The sequence below is a fragment of the Callorhinus ursinus genome, unplaced genomic scaffold (assembly GCF_003265705.2).
Source record: "Callorhinus ursinus isolate GAN/ISIS: 27379988/994484 unplaced genomic scaffold, GSC_fseal_2.0 scaffold2, whole genome shotgun sequence".
NCBI lineage: Eukaryota > Metazoa > Chordata > Mammalia > Carnivora > Otariidae > Callorhinus > Callorhinus ursinus.
Genome location: NW_027397064.1, coordinates 55,579,461 through 55,597,100, shown reverse-complemented (window position 1 = coordinate 55,597,100; position 17,640 = coordinate 55,579,461). Strand labels below are relative to the sequence as shown.

The 17,640-nt window shown below is 37.1% G+C and overlaps 1 protein-coding gene across 13 annotated transcripts in view; it reads right to left on the bottom strand.

Moving 5' to 3' along the window:
* Nucleotides 1–17,640, bottom strand: part of ATF2 (activating transcription factor 2) — an 89,588-nt gene that overhangs the window by 36,338 nt on the left and 35,610 nt on the right. For 12 of the 13 annotated variants that reach the window (XM_073882136.1, XM_073882156.1, XM_025849841.2 and 9 more), the window contains 5 exons: nt 15,234–15,352; nt 14,972–15,100; nt 3,663–3,841; nt 2,648–2,762; nt 470–556 (listed from right to left, as the gene is read on the bottom strand). In XM_073882136.1, coding sequence (XP_073738237.1) covers nt 470–556; nt 2,648–2,762; nt 3,663–3,841; nt 14,972–15,100; nt 15,234–15,352 — 629 coding nt within the window. Of the gene's footprint in view, nt 1–469; nt 557–2,647; nt 2,763–3,658; nt 3,842–14,971; nt 15,101–15,233; nt 15,353–17,640 lie in introns of those variants that run through there. The other variant, XM_025849883.2, reaches the window with a different exon arrangement.

The following is a 17,640-nucleotide window of genomic DNA, read 5'->3' as shown; positions in this document are numbered from 1 at the left end:
TCTTCTTTTTTTTTTTTTTTAACATAAAATGTATTATTTGTTTCAGAGGTACAGGTCTGTGATTCAATAGTCTTACACAATTCACAGTGCTCACCATAGCACATACCCTCCCCAATGTCTATTACCAGCCACCCCATCCCTCCCACCCCCCACCACTCCAGCAACCCTCTGTTTGTTTCCTGAGATTAAGAATTCCTCATATCAGTGAGGTCGTATGATACATGTCTTTCTCTGATTGACTTATTTCGCTCAGCATAATACCCTCCAGTTCCATCCATGTCTTATTTTAAAATACCATTAACAAGTCACTATGCTAATGGAAACTTCTCCAAATTTTGTGGTTCTTCTATAGTGTGATACATTCCAAAATTTTATAAAATGTGATAGTGTATATTTGAAGCAGGCTTTAATGGAAAAACTAATTCAAAACAGGCTCAAGAAATGTGCAGAACAATTAAATCTTGCTTACCATTTTTGCTTCTGACTGTACTGGTTGAGGGGAGGAAGGACCTGGAATTCCTGGAACACTAGGCACCATGGTGACTGGTCGAACAAGCTATGTAAAATATATTGAAAAGTAATTGCTAGAGAATATATTCAAAATGATTGTGCTATATCTGCACAATGGCTATAAAAATTTGAGAGTTCTGAACCAGAAAACTGTAAATCCCTATTGATCTTCTGTCCTGATTTATCCTTTAAAACTTGTCAATTTCTGAGACACTTGCTTCTCTAATCTTTAATTTTCACCATTTTTTTGAATGGATTCTTCTTCTATAGGACTCATAATATTCAAAGTAATTGACCAAAATTTCCCAAAGATCTGTCACACTGCCATTTTGGATGTGAAAGGAAAAAATGTCAAAACTTGTGACAATTAGGCATACAAGTAACTTCACAATGAATTTTCTAAAATACACATATATATGCAATTTCTAAAATATATAAAGGTTCCTTGATATACTAATATACTAAATGATGACAAAGAACCTAGTTACCTCTAATAATTTCTCTAAAAATAATAATCTGGAACAGATTTTTTTCATTTTTTAAAAAACCCAATATTAACATTGAGTAATTATTATATAGCTAAAGTATCTCTCCTCTTTCATTTCAGTTTTTTTCATCACATTTACATTTAACAGGATACCATATAATCTCAAAAAAGGGCAAGAATGTTTCCCCCTTCAAAAATATCCTAGAAAAGAGGAAGTAATCACCTAATATCTGAGTCCTTATAAAGTCACTCAACGCATTTTGAACAGCAAAGTTCTGTCTGAAGATGATACATTATCTTATAATTATTCCAATCAATGTTAATTTTCAATAACAGGTTACTTGGAATAATGTGTTAATAAAAAAGTAAATATTTCACATAAATTTTAATAATTTTCCTGGGGTTCTAATCTCATCAAAGTATTGGAAGTTATTTTACGTAGACTTTTAAAAATAACTTTTAAGGGGCGCCTGGGTGGCTCAGTTGGTTAAGCAACTGCCTTCGGCTCAGGTCATGATCCTGGAGTCCTGGGATCGAGTCCTAAATCAGGCTCCCTGCTCAGCAGGGAGTCTGCTTCTCCCTCTGACCCTCCCCCCTCTCATGCTCTCTCTCTCAAATAATAAATAAAATCTTAAAAAAAATTTTTTTAAGAGCTATACAATAAATTATATTGTACAGATCAGAAATATCTATCTATAAGGTAAAAAAAGAAACTGTCTTTTTATTATATGAATGAGTATTAGGGCTTGGGTGAGATTTCTAGGAAGATACAGACTCCGAAAGTGTTATGTCAAAATTACTCAGGTGAGAATAAAAATAACATGTTCTGGAAAATTGTGCTAGATGTTTTAAAAAGTGATCCTAATGAGGAAAACCTGAACACTGAAGACACATTTGAAGAGTTTGAATAAAACTGTTTTATGAAAAATGAGAAAAGAAAGTATTATTTCTAACTTATTCAAAAGAACGTGCTTTTAAATATTCACTGAATTATTAAGTATTACAAGTAGATATTTAACTTGTCTGTGACTTCCAAAATTTATATATTTAACATGCTCCTCAAGAAACTGCTCTTTTGGAACTTATATCCTGATTTATCTTTCAAAAATGGTCAATTTCTGAGACATTTGCATTAGCAAAGTGAAGGACTATCCACTGGTTTAGAGTGTTTAGATTTTCACATGCCTGGGCAAGCAAAGGAATGCTGTAAACCGAACCAGACCATACAAGTTCACAAGAGTGTTCTTATGGACAATTCCTACAATAATCAAAATATGGAATTACTGGACATGTGCTCTAGTATAAATATCTCTCTAAATAATGGAAATTTGTGTTAATATTTGAATTCTACAATCTAGTCAAATTGAAGTGGATTAAATAAGGATTAAATTTCTTAATTTGAACAATACAAGGAAAACAAAATTTGGGGAGGATGGAAAAACATTTTCTAACAAATTATGTTTGTTTTTAATAAAGAGATGAGTAAATACTACTATAAAGATGAGTAAATACTACTAACCTAACCACTAATAAGTTTTTTGTTGGATTCAGTTTCATAAACCAATCAAGCAGCCCTAGGTGTATTTTCTGATTACAAAGATCAGTTTTGCCATGAAGAAAAGACTTAAAGAGTCTGAATCTCAAACTTACTGGGACTGCAGCTGGAACATGCACATTAGAACTCGTAATTGATGCAGGAATAGCAACAGGCATGGTCTGTCCATTAGGAAGATGCAACAGAAGAGGAAATGGGCCTGGTACAGGACTAAGAAAAACAGAGGAAGGAAAGTTAAAGATAAGAAATCTTTATTAGTCATCTCTAAAAATACAAGAGTATTTTTACTCCTATTATCATATCATTTTAAAATACATTTCCTAGCCACATGCAAAGCAAACTGCAAAATTTTACTGTCTTTAATTGTATCTTAAATGCATAATGTATAAAGCAGTGTGGAAAAACAAGAGGGGAAAAAATAGGAAAAGTTATGGTTTTACTTGGGACAATCTCCAATGTTAAATGAGACAAATTTATGCAGCATGCGACTCTTGATCATGGGGTTATGAGTCTGAGCCCCACCCTGGGTGTAGAAATTCCTTAAAAATAAAATGTTAAAAGAAAAGCTTGAGAGAGATGTGTAAGAACTGAAAGAAATGTCATCTGATGGAGTAATTTTACGTATTTTGTGTGAAACAGCATGAAAATAAGAAACCACCTTAAATTGACATTTAATGTTGATTTGTTTTTAAAATTAAATTTTAGTTGAGGTGCCTGGGTGGCTCAGTTGGTTAAGCGTGTGGCTCTTAGATTTTGGTTCAATCATGATCTCAGGGTTGTGAGATCGAGCCTCAGGTCAGGCGTCATGCTGAGCGTGGAGCTCACTTAATTCTCTCTTCTCTCCCTCTGCCCCACCCAATTAAATTTTAGATATTTATTTTCTAATCTATAATATAAAGAAAAAAAACAACACAAGTTCTTTTCAAAGCATGCAGAATATGATACACACACACACACAAAGACAGACACACACACACACACACACACACACACACACACACACACACACAACTAAGGCCACATTTGAATAATTAAATGCCTGAAGAAAAATTCTGACAAGAAAAGCCTAATTCATAAACAGTTCAACGTCTGGCCCAAATCATCACTTACACAATTGGCCTGTTAGAGGATGGTGCCTGGGTGATTACAGTACTTGACGTTGGTGAAGGTACTGCTTGCTGAATAATTACACTTGAGTCAGAACTTGTAAGCAGCACATTGGGAACTTGTAATGATGCTGGACGAACAATAGCTGATGTGGGCTGTGCAGTTTGTGCCAATGGTACCTCCTATTTAATAATGAGACAGAGAAAGGGTGGGATTTAAAAACTGAAGTCTATTATGTACCTTAGAGTGAACAGAAAAGCATCTACAGAATAATATCCTTCCACAAAGTAAATTCATGTCCAAAGTTATTTAAAAGAAAATTTTGGAAGTAGCTATAAAGTTTCAAATGCAATGTTCATATTTTAATTTAAAAACATCTGAGTGGTTTTTTGTTGTTTTTTTTTTTTCCAGTACAACTCGTTTTCCTATCAATCCAGAAATAGGCTGGGCAACTTGGCTATGATTCCATGAGAACTTCTGTAAAAAGTAAAAATATAATCCATTCTCATTGAATTGTACAGCTTAAAATTTAGGAGAGATTGCCTAGTCCTACTCCATCATTATACTGTAAAAAGAGGAAACAGGTCCAGAGAGACTGGGTTTATGGTTGATACAAATTCAGTAATAGAAATGGTTAAAAAAATTTTTAACACAGTACAAATGTTTACTAATCTCAGGCAGCTACCACCCCCACTACCAATAATTTCTCAATGTCAAAAGGCCAAGTAATACTGATTAATATTCTGAATGTAAAATAATTAGTAAAGTGAAATCTTTCCAAATTAAAGGAAAACAGAATCTGCGAATTAGCGAGCACCTTAAACATGGTGTTTTCCCCAGTTTTACAGATTAGGAAGAGATTAAGGGCTTTACCTAGAACTCCTTAACTAGTTAGAGTAAAAACTGAGTCTACTATGTTCTTTGAATTCATCTCTATGCTACTTATTATCAAAATCTTATTAAGTTACCTAGGAAGAAAGATCAAATAGTACTATTGGAACTTTACTTATTCAACAAGTTTGAGAATTTATAGCATGCCCTCAAGGGCTACTGGGAAGAGACAATAAATAAGTAAAACCAGAAAATTTCAGATAGTAATATGTTACAGAGTAATAGTACAACATAATAAATCATGAAAGATTAACTGAGGGAAGGTTGGAGTTGGCTACTTCAGAAAACAAGTGAGATAAGGTGAGCTTCTTTGCAAAAATGGTGCTGAATGAACTGATACTAAAAAGATAACAAGGGGAGAAGTCTATCGAGGGAGAGGGAAGAATACCAGGAGTAATGTCTTTGAGGCAGGAAAAAACTTATAATAACTGATGAACATATTACAGTGGCATGAGGTAAAGGCTGAATGGGTAGACAAGCTCAGATCAATGAGGCCTTATGAAAGGAGTATTAGTTATCTTTTTTTTTAAGATTTATTTATTTGAGACACAGAAAGATAAGAGTGTGTGCAGAGTGTGGAGCCTAATGTGGGGCTCGATCCCAGAACCCTGATATCATGACGGGAGCCAAAACCAAGAGACACCCAGGAGACTTCACCACCCAGGCGCACTAAGGAGTATTAGTTATCTTAAAAGTAATGGCAAACCACTGAAGGATTTTAAGCAGAAAAGTGATTATAATGTATTAAAAACAAAGCCATCTACAGAAAATTGGAGATGGAAATAGAAAGTCCAGTTAGAAGATAACTGTTAATAATCCACGTAAAAGATGATGATGGCTTGGAGTAAAGTGGTGACACTGAAGACTGAAGAAGATAAATTAAGGATATTTCAGGAGGTATGTCTGATAAGAGCTGCTGTTGCTTTTGTGTGAAGAAAAAGAAGAGGGGGTGCCTGGGTGGCTCAGTCGGTTGAGCATTTGACTCTGGCTTAGGTCATGATCTCGGGGTCCTGAGATCAAGCCCTGCATCCCAGGCTCCCCGCTCAGTGGGGAGTCTGCTTGTTCCTCTCCCTCTGCCCCCCCACCCTGCGCTCTCTCTCTCTCTCAAAAGAAATAAAATCTTTTAAAAAAAGAAAGAAAGAAAAAGAAGGAATTAAGGATTCTTGGCTTGAGCAACCAGATGGGATGGAGAGAAAATTTACTAAGATAGGGGAGGGTTCCTGTTGGGGAGGAGCAAGATGGGGGAGGAGCAAGATTTTGGAGGAGTAGGAGACCCAAATTTCATCTGGTCCCAGGAATTCAGCTAGATATTTATCAAACCATTCTGAACACCTACAAACTCAGGAGATTGAAGAAAAGAATAGCAGCAACTCTCTGAAGAGAAAAGCAACTAGTTTCTGGAAGGTAGGATGTGCGGAGAAGTGAATCCGAGGCGATATTCGGAAGACAGACAGTGGGGGGAGGGAGCCTCTGTCAGCCGGCTACCTGCAAGTGATAGAGCAGTGGAGCACAAATCAGAACTTTTACAAGTCTGCTCCACTGAGGGATGTTGCTCCAGTGGCTAAGCGGGGGGTGGAACCCTCTCTGGGACAGTGTGGTCTCAGGACCCTCAGGATCACAGAAAGACCAGGGGTGCCTGAGTGCGGCGGAGCTCCCAGGTATCGGAGCGGGGAAGCCGGCTGCACAGACGGAGCTGAGGAGTGGGCTTTCAGCTCAGGGCTGCCATAAACCGTGATAAGCGGCACAGTCGGGCCATTGCTCTTCCAGCAGGGACCCAACAAGTGGCAGATCCAGGGAGACTCCCCTTCCTCCCCCGGGGAGGAGCAGCGTGGGAGTGCACCGCAGGGATCTGCTGGGTTTGGAGACTCCAAATGGGGTCATGTGCCAGAGCTAGAAACACTCGGTCACAGGCCGGGTGAGCATGGACTGTGGCCAGAGACTGGGAAACGGGAGTGACTGCTTTTCTCTGAGGGCTCACTGAGGGGTGGGGCCCTGACTCCTTGGCTCCGGGGCAGAGACTGGGAGGCCACCATTTTCACTCTCGTCCTCCAAAGCATTACTGAAAGATTTCAGGGAACAAAAGCTACCAAGAGCAAACCCCAGCAGATTACTTAGCATGGCCCCTGGCAAGGACAGTGCAATTCCACCTCCGGCAAAGACATGTGAGAATCACTGCAACAGGCCCCTCCCCCAGAAGATCAGCAAGAACATCCAGCCAAGACCAAGTTTACAGATCAATGAGAATGGCAAAATCCCAGCGCTAGGGGAATAGAGCACATAGAATTCATGGCTCTTTTCCCATGATGCTTTAGTCTTTCAAAGTTAATTTAAAATTCTCTTTATTTTATTCTTTTTCTATTTTTTTAGCTGAATTTTCTTTTTTCCTTTTTCAACCAACATCTTACCAATTCCTTTCTTAAATCTTTTTTAATTTTTCAGTTTTACACTCATATTCTATCTCGTCATTGTATTTAACCCTTTGTATATATATTTTTCTTTCTTTAAAATTTTGGGATACAGTTTCCTCTAACAGACCAAAATATACCCTAAATCTAGTGTATGCTGATGTTTAGTCTCCCATCTGATCACATTCCTTTTTTTCATTGTTTTTCATTCTTTTTTCAAACAACTTATCAATCCCTTTTTAAAAACCTTTTTTATTTTTCATCTTTACAGTCATATTCCATTCCTTCATTGTATTTACCCTTATTTTTGTATATATGTAAGTTTTTCCTTGTTTAAAATTTTGGGAGGCAGTTTCTTTGAACAGACCAAAATATGCCCAAAATCTAGTGTGTGGCTCTGATCTATTCACCAGCCTGATCATATTCTTTTTTTTTCCCCTTTTTCTTTCCTTTTCTTTCCCTCCCGGTTTCAGGTCTCTTCTGATTTGTTTAGTGTATATTTTTCTGGGGTTGTTGTTACCCTGTTAACATTTTGTTCTCTCATTCATCTATTCTCCTCTAGACAAAATGACAAGACAAAAAACTCACCTCAAAAAAAATAACAAGAGGCAGTACCAACTGCCAGGGACCTAATCAATAGAGACATTAGTAAGATGTCAGAACCAGAGTTCAGAATGATGATTATAAAGATACTAGCTGGGCTTGAAAAAAGCATAGAATATACCAGAGAATCCCTTTCGGGAGAAATAAAAGAACTAAAATCTAACCAAGTTGAAATGAAAAGGGGCTCTTAATGAGGTGCAATAAAAAATGGAGGCCCTAACTGCTAGGATAAATGAGGCAGAAGAGAGATTTAGTGATACAGAAGACCAAATGATGGAGAATAAAGAAGCTGACAAAAAGCAACTACTGGATCACAAGGGCAGAATTCAAGGGATAAGTGATACCATAAGACGGAACAACATCAGAATAATTGGGATCCCAGAAGAAGAAGAAAGAGAGAGAGGGACAGAAGGTATATTGGAGTAAATTGTAGCAGAGAATTTCCCTAATTTGGGGAAGGAAACAGTCATCAAAATCCAGGAGGCACAGAGAGCCCCCCTCAAAATCAATAAAAATAGGTCAATACCCCAACATCTAACAGTAAAACTCACAAGTCTCAGAGACAAAGAGAAAATCCTGAAAGCAGCTCAGGACAAGAGGTCTGTAATCTACAATGGTAGAAACATTAGACTGGCAGCAGACCTATCCACAGAGATCTGGCAGGCCAGAAAGGACTGGCATGATATCTTCAGAGCACTAAATGAGAAAAATATGCAGCCAAGAATACTATACTCCAGCTAGGCTGTCAATGAAAATAGAAGGAGAGATAAAAAGCTTCCAGGACAAACAAAAACTAAAAGAATTTGCGAACACCAAAGCAGCCCTACAAGAAATGTTGAAAGGGGTCCTCTAAGCAAAGAAACAGCCTAAAAGTAACATAGACCAGAAAGGAACAGAGACAATATATAGTAACAGTCACCTTACAGGCAATACAATGACACTAAATTCATATCTTTATCAATAGTTACCCTGAATGTAAATGGGCTAAATGCCTCAATCAAAAGACACAGGGTATCAGATTGAATAAAAAAAACAAGACCCATCGATATGCTGTCTGCAAGAGACTCATTTTAGACCTAAAGACACTTCCAGATTGAAAGTGAGGGGTTGGAAAACCATTTACCATGCTAATGGTCATCAAAGGAAAGCTGGGGTGGCAATCCTAATACCAGACAAATTAGATTTTAAACCAAAGACTATAATAAGAGATGAGGAAGGATACTACATCATACTTAAAGGGTCTATCCAATAAGAAGATCTAACAATTTTAAATATCTATGCCCCTAACATGGGAGGAGCCAAGTATATAAGCTAATTAATAACAAAATCAAAGAAACACATCAACAATAATACAATGATAGTAGGGGACTTTAACATGCCCCTCACTGAAATAGATCATCTGAGCAAAAGATCAACAAGGAATTAATGACCTTAAATGACACATTGGACCAGATGTACTTCATAGATATATTCAGAACATTCCATCCCAAAGCAACAGAATACACACTCTTCTCTAGTGCCCATGGGACACTCTCCAGGATAAGATCACATCCTGGGTCACGAATCAGGTCTCAACCGGTATCAAAAGAATGGGATCATTCCCTGCATATTTTCAGACCACAATGCTTTGAAACTAGAACTCAATCACAAGAGGAAAGTCGGAAAGAACTGGAATACATGGAGGCTAAAGAGCATCCTACTAAAGAATGAATGGGTCAACCAGGAAATTAAAGAAGAATTAAAAAAATTCATGGAAACAAATGAAAATGAAAACACAACTGTTCAAAATCTTTGGGATACAGCAAAGGAGGTCCCAAGAGGAAAGTATATAGCAATACAAGCCTTTCTCAAGAAATAAGAAAGGTCTCAAATACACAATCTAATCCTACACCTAAAGGAGCTGGAGAAAGAACAGCAAATAAAGCCTAAACCCAGCAGGAGAAGAGAATTAATAAAGATCAGAGCAGAAATTAATGAAATAGAAACCAAAAGAAGAATAGAACAGATGAACAAAACTAGGAGCTGGTCCTTTGAAAGAATAAGATTGATAAACCCCTGGGCAGACTTATCAAAAAGAAAAGAGAAATGACCCAAATAAATAAAATCATGAATGAAAGAGAGATCTCAACCAACACCAAAGAAATACAAACAATAATAAGAACATATTATGAGCAACCACATGCCAACAAATTAGATAATCTGGAAGAAAAGGATGCATTCCTAGAGACGTATAAACTACCAAAACTGAACCAGGGAGAAACAGAAAACCTGAACAGACCGATAACCACTAAGGAAATGGAAGCAGTAATCAAAAATTTCCCAACAAACAAGAGCCCAGGGCCAGATGGCTTCCCAGGGGAACTCTACCAAACATTTAAAGAAGAATTAATACCTATTCTTCTGAAACTGTCCCAGAAAATAGAAATGGAAGGAAAACTTCCAAACTCATTTTATGAGGCCAGCATTACCTTGATCCCAAAACCAGACAAAGACCCCATCAAAAAGGAGAACCACAGACCAATATCCCTGATGAACATGGATGCAAAAATTCCCACCAAAACACTAGCCAATAGGATACAACAGTACATTAAAAGTAGGATTTATTCCTGGGCTGTGAGGCTGGTTCAATATCCGCAAATCAATGTGGTACAATAAATTAGTAACAGAAAAAACAAGAACCATATGATCTTCTCAATAGATGCAGAAAAAGCATCTATTTGACAAAGTACAGCATCCTTTCTTGATTAAAACTCTTCACAGTGTAAGCATAGAGGGTACATACCTCAATATCATAAAAGCCATCTATGAAAAACCCACAGCAAATATCATTCTCAATGGGGAAAAACTGAAAGCTTTCCCCCTAAGGTCAGGAACAGAGCAGGGATGTCTACTATCACAACTGCTGTTCAGCATAGTACTAGAAGTCCTAGCCTCAGCAATCAGACAACAAGAAGAAATAAAAGGCATCTGAATCGGAAATGAAGAAGTCAAACTCTCACTCTTTGCAGATGATATGATACTTTATGTGGAAAACCCAGAAGACTCCACCCCAAAACTCCTAGAACTCATACAGGAATTCAGTAAAGTGGCAGGATATAAAATCAATGCACAGAAATCAGTGACATTTCTATACACCAACAAGACAAAAGAAAGAGAAATTAAGGAGTCGATCCCATTTACAATTGCACCCAAACCATAAGATACCTAGGAATGAATCTAATCAAAGAGGCAAAGGATCTGTAATCAGAAAACTATAGAATACTCATGAAAGAAACTGAGGAAGACACAAAGAAATGGAAAAACGTTCCACGCTCATCGATTGGAAGAACAAATATTGTGAAAATGTCAATGCTACCTAGAGCAATCTACACATTTAATGCAATTCCTATCAAAATACCATCAACTTTTTTCAAAGAAATGGAACAAATAATCCTAAAATTTGTATGGAACCAGAAAAGACCCTGAATAAGCCAGAGGAATGTTGAAAAAGAAAAGCAAGGCTGGTGGCATCACAATTCCGGACTTCAAGCTCTATTACAAAGCTGTATTCATCAAGACAGTATGGTACTGGCACAAAAGCAGACACAAAGATGAATGGAACAGAATAGAGAGCCCAGAAGTGGACCCTCAACTCTAGGGTCAACTAATCTTCGACAAAGCAGGAAAGAACGTCCAATGGATAAAAGACAGTCCCTTTAACAAATGGTGTTGGGAAAATTGGACAGCCACATGCAGAAGAATGAAAACTGGATCATTTCCTTAACACCACACACAAAAAGAGACTCAAAATGGATGAAAGACCTCAATGTGAGACAGGAATCCATCAAAATTCTTGAGGAGAACACAGGCAGCAACCTCTCTGATCTCAGCTGCAGCAACTTCTCCCTGCACACATTGCCAAAGGCAAGGGAAGCAAGGGCAAAAATGAACCATTGGGACGTCATCAAGATAAAAAGCTTTTGCACAGCAAAGGAAACAAAACCAAAAGACAACCGACAGAATGGGAGAAGATATTTGCAAATGACATATCAGATAAAAGGCTAATATCCAAACTCTATAAAGAACTTATTAAACTCAACAATCAAAGAACAATAATCCAATCAAGAAATGGGCAGAAGACATGAACAGACATTTCTGTAAAGAGGACATCCAAAGAGCCAACAGACACATGAAAAAGTGCTCCAAATCACTCGGCATCAGGGAAATACAAATCAAAACTTCCATGAGATACCACCTCACACCAGTCAGAATGGCTAAAATTAACAAGTCAGGAAATGAAAGATGTTGGCGAGGATGCAGAAAAAGGGGAACCCTCTTACACTGTTGGTGGGAATGCAAGCTGGAGCAGCCACTCTGGGCAACAGTATGGAGGTTCCTCAAAAAGTTGAAAATAGAGCTACCCTATGGACCCAGCAATTGTACTACTGGGTATTTACCCCAAAGATACAAATGTAGGGATCCGAAGGGGCACGTGCACCCCAATGTTTATAGCAGTAATGTCCACAGTAGCCAAACTATGGAAAGAGCCTAGATGTCCATCAACAGATGAATGGACAAAGAAGATGTGGTATAGATATACACAAAGGAATATTATGCAGCCATCAAAAAGAAAACCGAAATCTTGCCATTTGCAACAACTTGGATGGAATTAGAGGGTATTATGCTAAGCGAAGTAAGTCAATCAGAGAAAGACAAGTATCACATGATCTCACTGGTATGTGGAATTTAAGAAACAAAACAGGATCATAGGGGAAGGGAGGGATAAATAAAACAAGATGAAATCAGAGGAGACAAACCATAAGAGACAATCATGGGAAACAAACTGAGGGTTGTTGGAGGGGTGGTGGGTGGGAGAATGGGGTAACTGGGTGATGCATTAAGGAGGGCACTTGATACAATGAGCACATAGGGGTATATGATATATGAGCCTCATAGGGGAAAGGAGGGAAAAATGAAACAAGATGAAACCAGGTAGGGAGACAAACCATTAAGAGACTCTTAATCTCAGGAAACAAACTCAGGGTTGCTGGAGTGGTGGGGGGTGGGAGGGATGGGGTGGCTGGGTGATGGACATCGGGGAGGTTATGTACTATGGTGGGCACTGTGAATTGTGCAAGAATGATGAATCACAGACCTGTACCCCTGAAACAAATAATACATTATATGTTAATTTAAAAAAATTAAAAAAAAAAAAAAAGAAAATTTACTAAGGGAAAGAATCAAGAGCTCTGACTTAGATATATTAAGTTTAAGATGCTTATTAGATATAGAAAGGGAAATGTCACAATGGGAGTTGGAGATGAATATGGAAATTCAGGAGATATCTTGGTTGATGTAAGTTTGAGAATCATCAGCATTTAGTTGGTTTTTAAAGTTTTGAGTAGAGATGAGATCACGTATGAAGAAAAGTGAGAAAGAGAAGTGAAGGAGGCGCAGAACAGACTTTTGTAACTTGGTGTGACTATGCCCTGCCCAGGGGGAGGCTAAAGACAGGAAGGCAGGAAGAAGGATTACCCTTGAAAGATGCTAAAGCAGCAGTGAAGAGGGAAAAATGTTGAGCGTGATGGGACTAGAAAGCTCTTTAGAAAAAAAGATATTTATATCATAGAGTTAACAGCATTTTCTATAACTGTGATAATGTGGAAATAATCTTTATGTCCAAAAAGAACAGGATAATTAGATACACTAAGATAATGATAAAGTACAACCATTAAAAATTAGTATTTTGGAAATTTTCTAATGACATGGGAAAGTGTTCATTAATGCTCAATGTCTAAAGCACAATATAAAAGTAAATTAGGATTGGGGCACCTGCCTGGTTTAGTTGGTAGAGTATGTGACTCTTGATTTGGGGGTCGTGAGTTCAAGCCCCATGTTGGCTGTACAGCTAGCTTAAAAAAATTTTTTTTAAATACTTGTTTTAAATTAAAAAGTAGGGGTGCCTGGGTGGCTCAGTCAGTTAAGGGTATGCCTTCGGCTCAGGTCATGATCCCAGGGTCCTGGAATCGAGCCCCACATCAGGCTCCCTGCTCAGGGGAGTGTCGGCTTCTCCCTCTCCCTCTGCCCCTCCCCCTCCCCTTGTGCCCTGTCTCTCCCTTTCTCTCTCAAAAATAAAATAAAACAAATAATAAAATCTTTAAAAAAAATAAAAAGTAAACTAGGCTCTTTCTTTGAATTTTTCTTTGTATCCATCTATCCTTCTAATTATTCCCTTATATATGGATATTTGTATAAATGCATGCATAGATCTATGAAAAATGTTTCATAATATTAGTAATTCTTATCACTCCATTATGGGCTAACAGGTGATTTGGGCTGTCTTCCTCATATTTTTTATAATGAGACTCACTTTTATAATCAGGAAATGAGGAAAAAAACCCTCAAAACATCTAAGGTCAAAGCATTTATTCCTAAGTATGAAGTTACTTTTTCTGCCCTACTTTTAGATTCTTTGCCATGACAGAAGTCCATTAATTCATTTATAGTTTTAGAATAACATAATCTAGAAAAAGACATTGTCAGTGCCTCTTCATTGTGCCACATAATTTGTTCATTATAAGTGCTTATGAATAAAAAGTGATCAAGAAATACCCATGGGGCACCTGGGTGCTTAAGCGTCCAACTCTTAGATTTCAGCACAGGTCATGATCTCAGGGTTTTGAGACTGAGCCCTGTGTCGGGTTCTGTGCTGGGCGTGCAGCCTGCTTAAGATTCTCTGTCTCCTTCTCCCTCTGCCCCTCCCCACTCTTCTCCCTCTCTCTCTCTCCCCATCTCTTAAAAACAAAACAAAACAAAACAAAACAAAAACCCCAATAATGGTTACTCAACACACACTACATAGCCCAGGGGGTTCCCAAGTTACCAAGGTATTCAAGATCCAGGAATGAGGCCCTAAACCACCTACAAAAGGCTTGTACTAAGACAGTATCGTCATCATCTTAGTTGGTAGTACCAAAGACCCATTGCCGAGAATGAATAACTATTCACGTAGCCCTTAAAAAGCCTAAATAACCTTAGTTCAAGCAATTTTTAGTTGTAAAGAAAAAGCTGTCACTATATAAAAGCGGCAAAGGATAAAATAATAGCAAAACCCAGAAAAGTTAAATTCACTTTATAAATTTATGCAGCCTTAAAAAAAATAAGTTTTATCTAAAATGATTGCTGTTCTCCCCTTTAATTTTTCTGAGTGTAATAAAAAGGCAATTATCTATCAAGGTAACAGCTTCTTTCCCTGAAATTTCTAGGAGTATTCACAGGCTTTCACATATAAGACTATTACAACCTGATACTCAATTGTGTACAACTTATTACAGCAACATTTTAGGTAAATCAAATATTAAACTTTACTTGGGGTGCGTTTTTTTTTTTTTTAACACTAAGTTTGTGTTTCTCCCCAAAACATAAATTTCTAACCTTTTCATCACTGGTGGTAGACTCTGGGTGAGGTAAAGGACTATCCTGGTGAGTTGTTTCTACAACAGAGGGCTCCTCAATTTTGCTTCTTATGATGGGTGTTGCAAGAGGGGATAAATCTAGAGGCATCTAAAATACAAACGTTAAAGAAAATGTCAGAAGTTCAAAAAATGCCAGTGTATCTAAAATAAGAAAGCAAGAAGTGTAAGTTGTGACTCTTGTTTTGTCAGAAATACTCTTAATTTCATGGTTAACAACATACTTTTTTAATGTCGTCTTCTGAGGCTTTCTTGAATTCATTCTCAAATGGACTTGCCAACTCATTAAACAAACCCACTTCTTCACAGTTTTTCAAGAATCTTGTTGGTGTTGGGGTCTGATCTGAAATAAATGTCAAGAAGCAATCCCACAGATTTAAATAGCATACAGGACCGTGAAATATAGCTAGTCAGTTAACAAATGAGCAGGACTGGTTCAGTCAGCTGTTAATTCTCTTTGGAAAGACCTCTTCCTTTAAAGCAAACAAAATTTGGTTAAGTCTTTGCTGCAGTTCAAGATATTTCCTCCAACTTTATGAACCACAAAAGTATGAAAAAAAAGTCCTTCTTGTTCCTTAGTCCAGACCTTCTCTCTTAGTAGAATGACATAAGCATCTTCTACTCAAAGATCAACTACTACCATTATTTAAAGCAAAAAGAGTTTTTAAAAATTTACATTATTAAAAATTACGACTGTTTCGAATACATGCAGTTTGGGGAAAGCTAGGACAAGAGCATGTAGTCACTCACTCGAGCGTGGGCTCTCCACGCGTGTTCATAACCCACTACAAAAGCAAGCTTACGATAACACAGAATTTTTAGGAGGTAGACCAAAATACTACAAGGAAGAAAAGAGAAGGTTAAAATAAGAGCCCTAAAACAAAGCAAACCAAAACAGAACCCTCCTTTATCACTATCCACAGAAGCCAATTTTCTATTTTAATGCATTTTTCAAGCTTGGAACAAGGGGCTAGATAAGAGTTACCTATTTATGGAATGTTCTACCTTAATTTCTAGGCAGTAGAGGAACGGTCAACTCTACTTTCCCACAACGTGAAGTATTTTAACTATCCTGGATTAGGTACTCATGCTATGTACATTAACGCATGCACCGGTTATGGAATTAATACTAGTTAGGTCCATGTTGAGTGAAAAATAGTATACTTAGGGATTTTGCCTATTTGTCTTATTATCTGCCAGGCTATTGATTCATACTGACCAGAGCTGCTGGCACACTGAAATTCTAGTCACATTTTATGTATTTTAGGGCATCAAGTTATAGGTTTTATCAGGAATCTAGTCTAAGCTAAATAAAAGTATAAGGATGACTCCTGGTTTAAGATTTTATAAAATTAAAACTCATGTATTTGTTAAATATTGTGTCCCCAGAATTGGCATTACTTTTCATCTTTGCCCCACATGTATCTAGAGTACTAATACGCTTACTACATATAAATATATTTAACACTAAAATGACCTATATGTCATACACATTAGCTACAATGTAAGCCTATCTCAAACATGACTAGTATTATCTAAATTACTAAAGGGACTCTCTTGTGTCATCATTTTACCTATTAGTCTACAACATACATACTCACTAACCCTCAAAAGACTTCTGAAATTTACTACAGCAAGAGCTCAGAGTACACATATCAGCTTAAGTCCATTATAGGTGAATTAGTAAAGTGAATATAAATTTGTCTCCTCTGTTCATAATCAAAGGGTTTGTCTATCTCAGCCCAACAAAAGGCTCCTAATGTGTGGTGAAGGGAGAGGAGAAAAGTCTTAGAAATAAAATGCATATGCATAAAACACTGTTATCAGTGATTACCAAAATGATCAGGTGTGAGGAAAGAAAAGTCAATACAGGCACAACTGTTTAAACATGCAGTGGCTTATGGCTATTGATCATGAAATATATACCACACACATCATGCATCATACTTATACAGGAATGCTAAACTACTAATTTCCACATGTTAGTAAAAAAAATGGTTAAGTGCTGTGTTTGAATGTGTTCTGTTTTTCTACTATAATAAAGGTAAACCAATAGGAAATTTCTAGAAACCAATCTCAAAACATTTTTGAGTTGAAAAGTTACAGATCTTGGTCTAGGGCAATAAATCTCAGACAAGCAAAGACCTTATTTATATCCCTAGGAGAGTGAACTGTCCAGGTTGTTGTTATTTTGACTACTTTTTTGGGATCCAGCTCTTAATATCTGATGTACAATATTCTAAAGAAGTGCATACCTCACTCTTCTCTGCTTCCTCTTACTTATGGAACTAAAGAAATGCTCAACATGCTCTTTCATTTTTCCTAAGTAGTTTTTGACAAATTACCAACTTTTTGTTAACTCAAATTTTTTCATTACAAAAATTATGATACTGAAAGTACAGGAAAAACCATCTGCCTCATTATCCCTATAAAGCCTCGCATATGATTATTTAATCTGTATGTTGGGTAATAATTTTAAAATACTAATAATATTCAGATTTCAGGATTCATTCCAGACTGACAAAGAGTATAACCAAAACTTCAAAAGAGAAAATAATAATTTAGGGTTGATTTTGAATACTTATGTGACTCTGTGGTTATGACACAAAAGGGTCTGAAATTTATATAAAT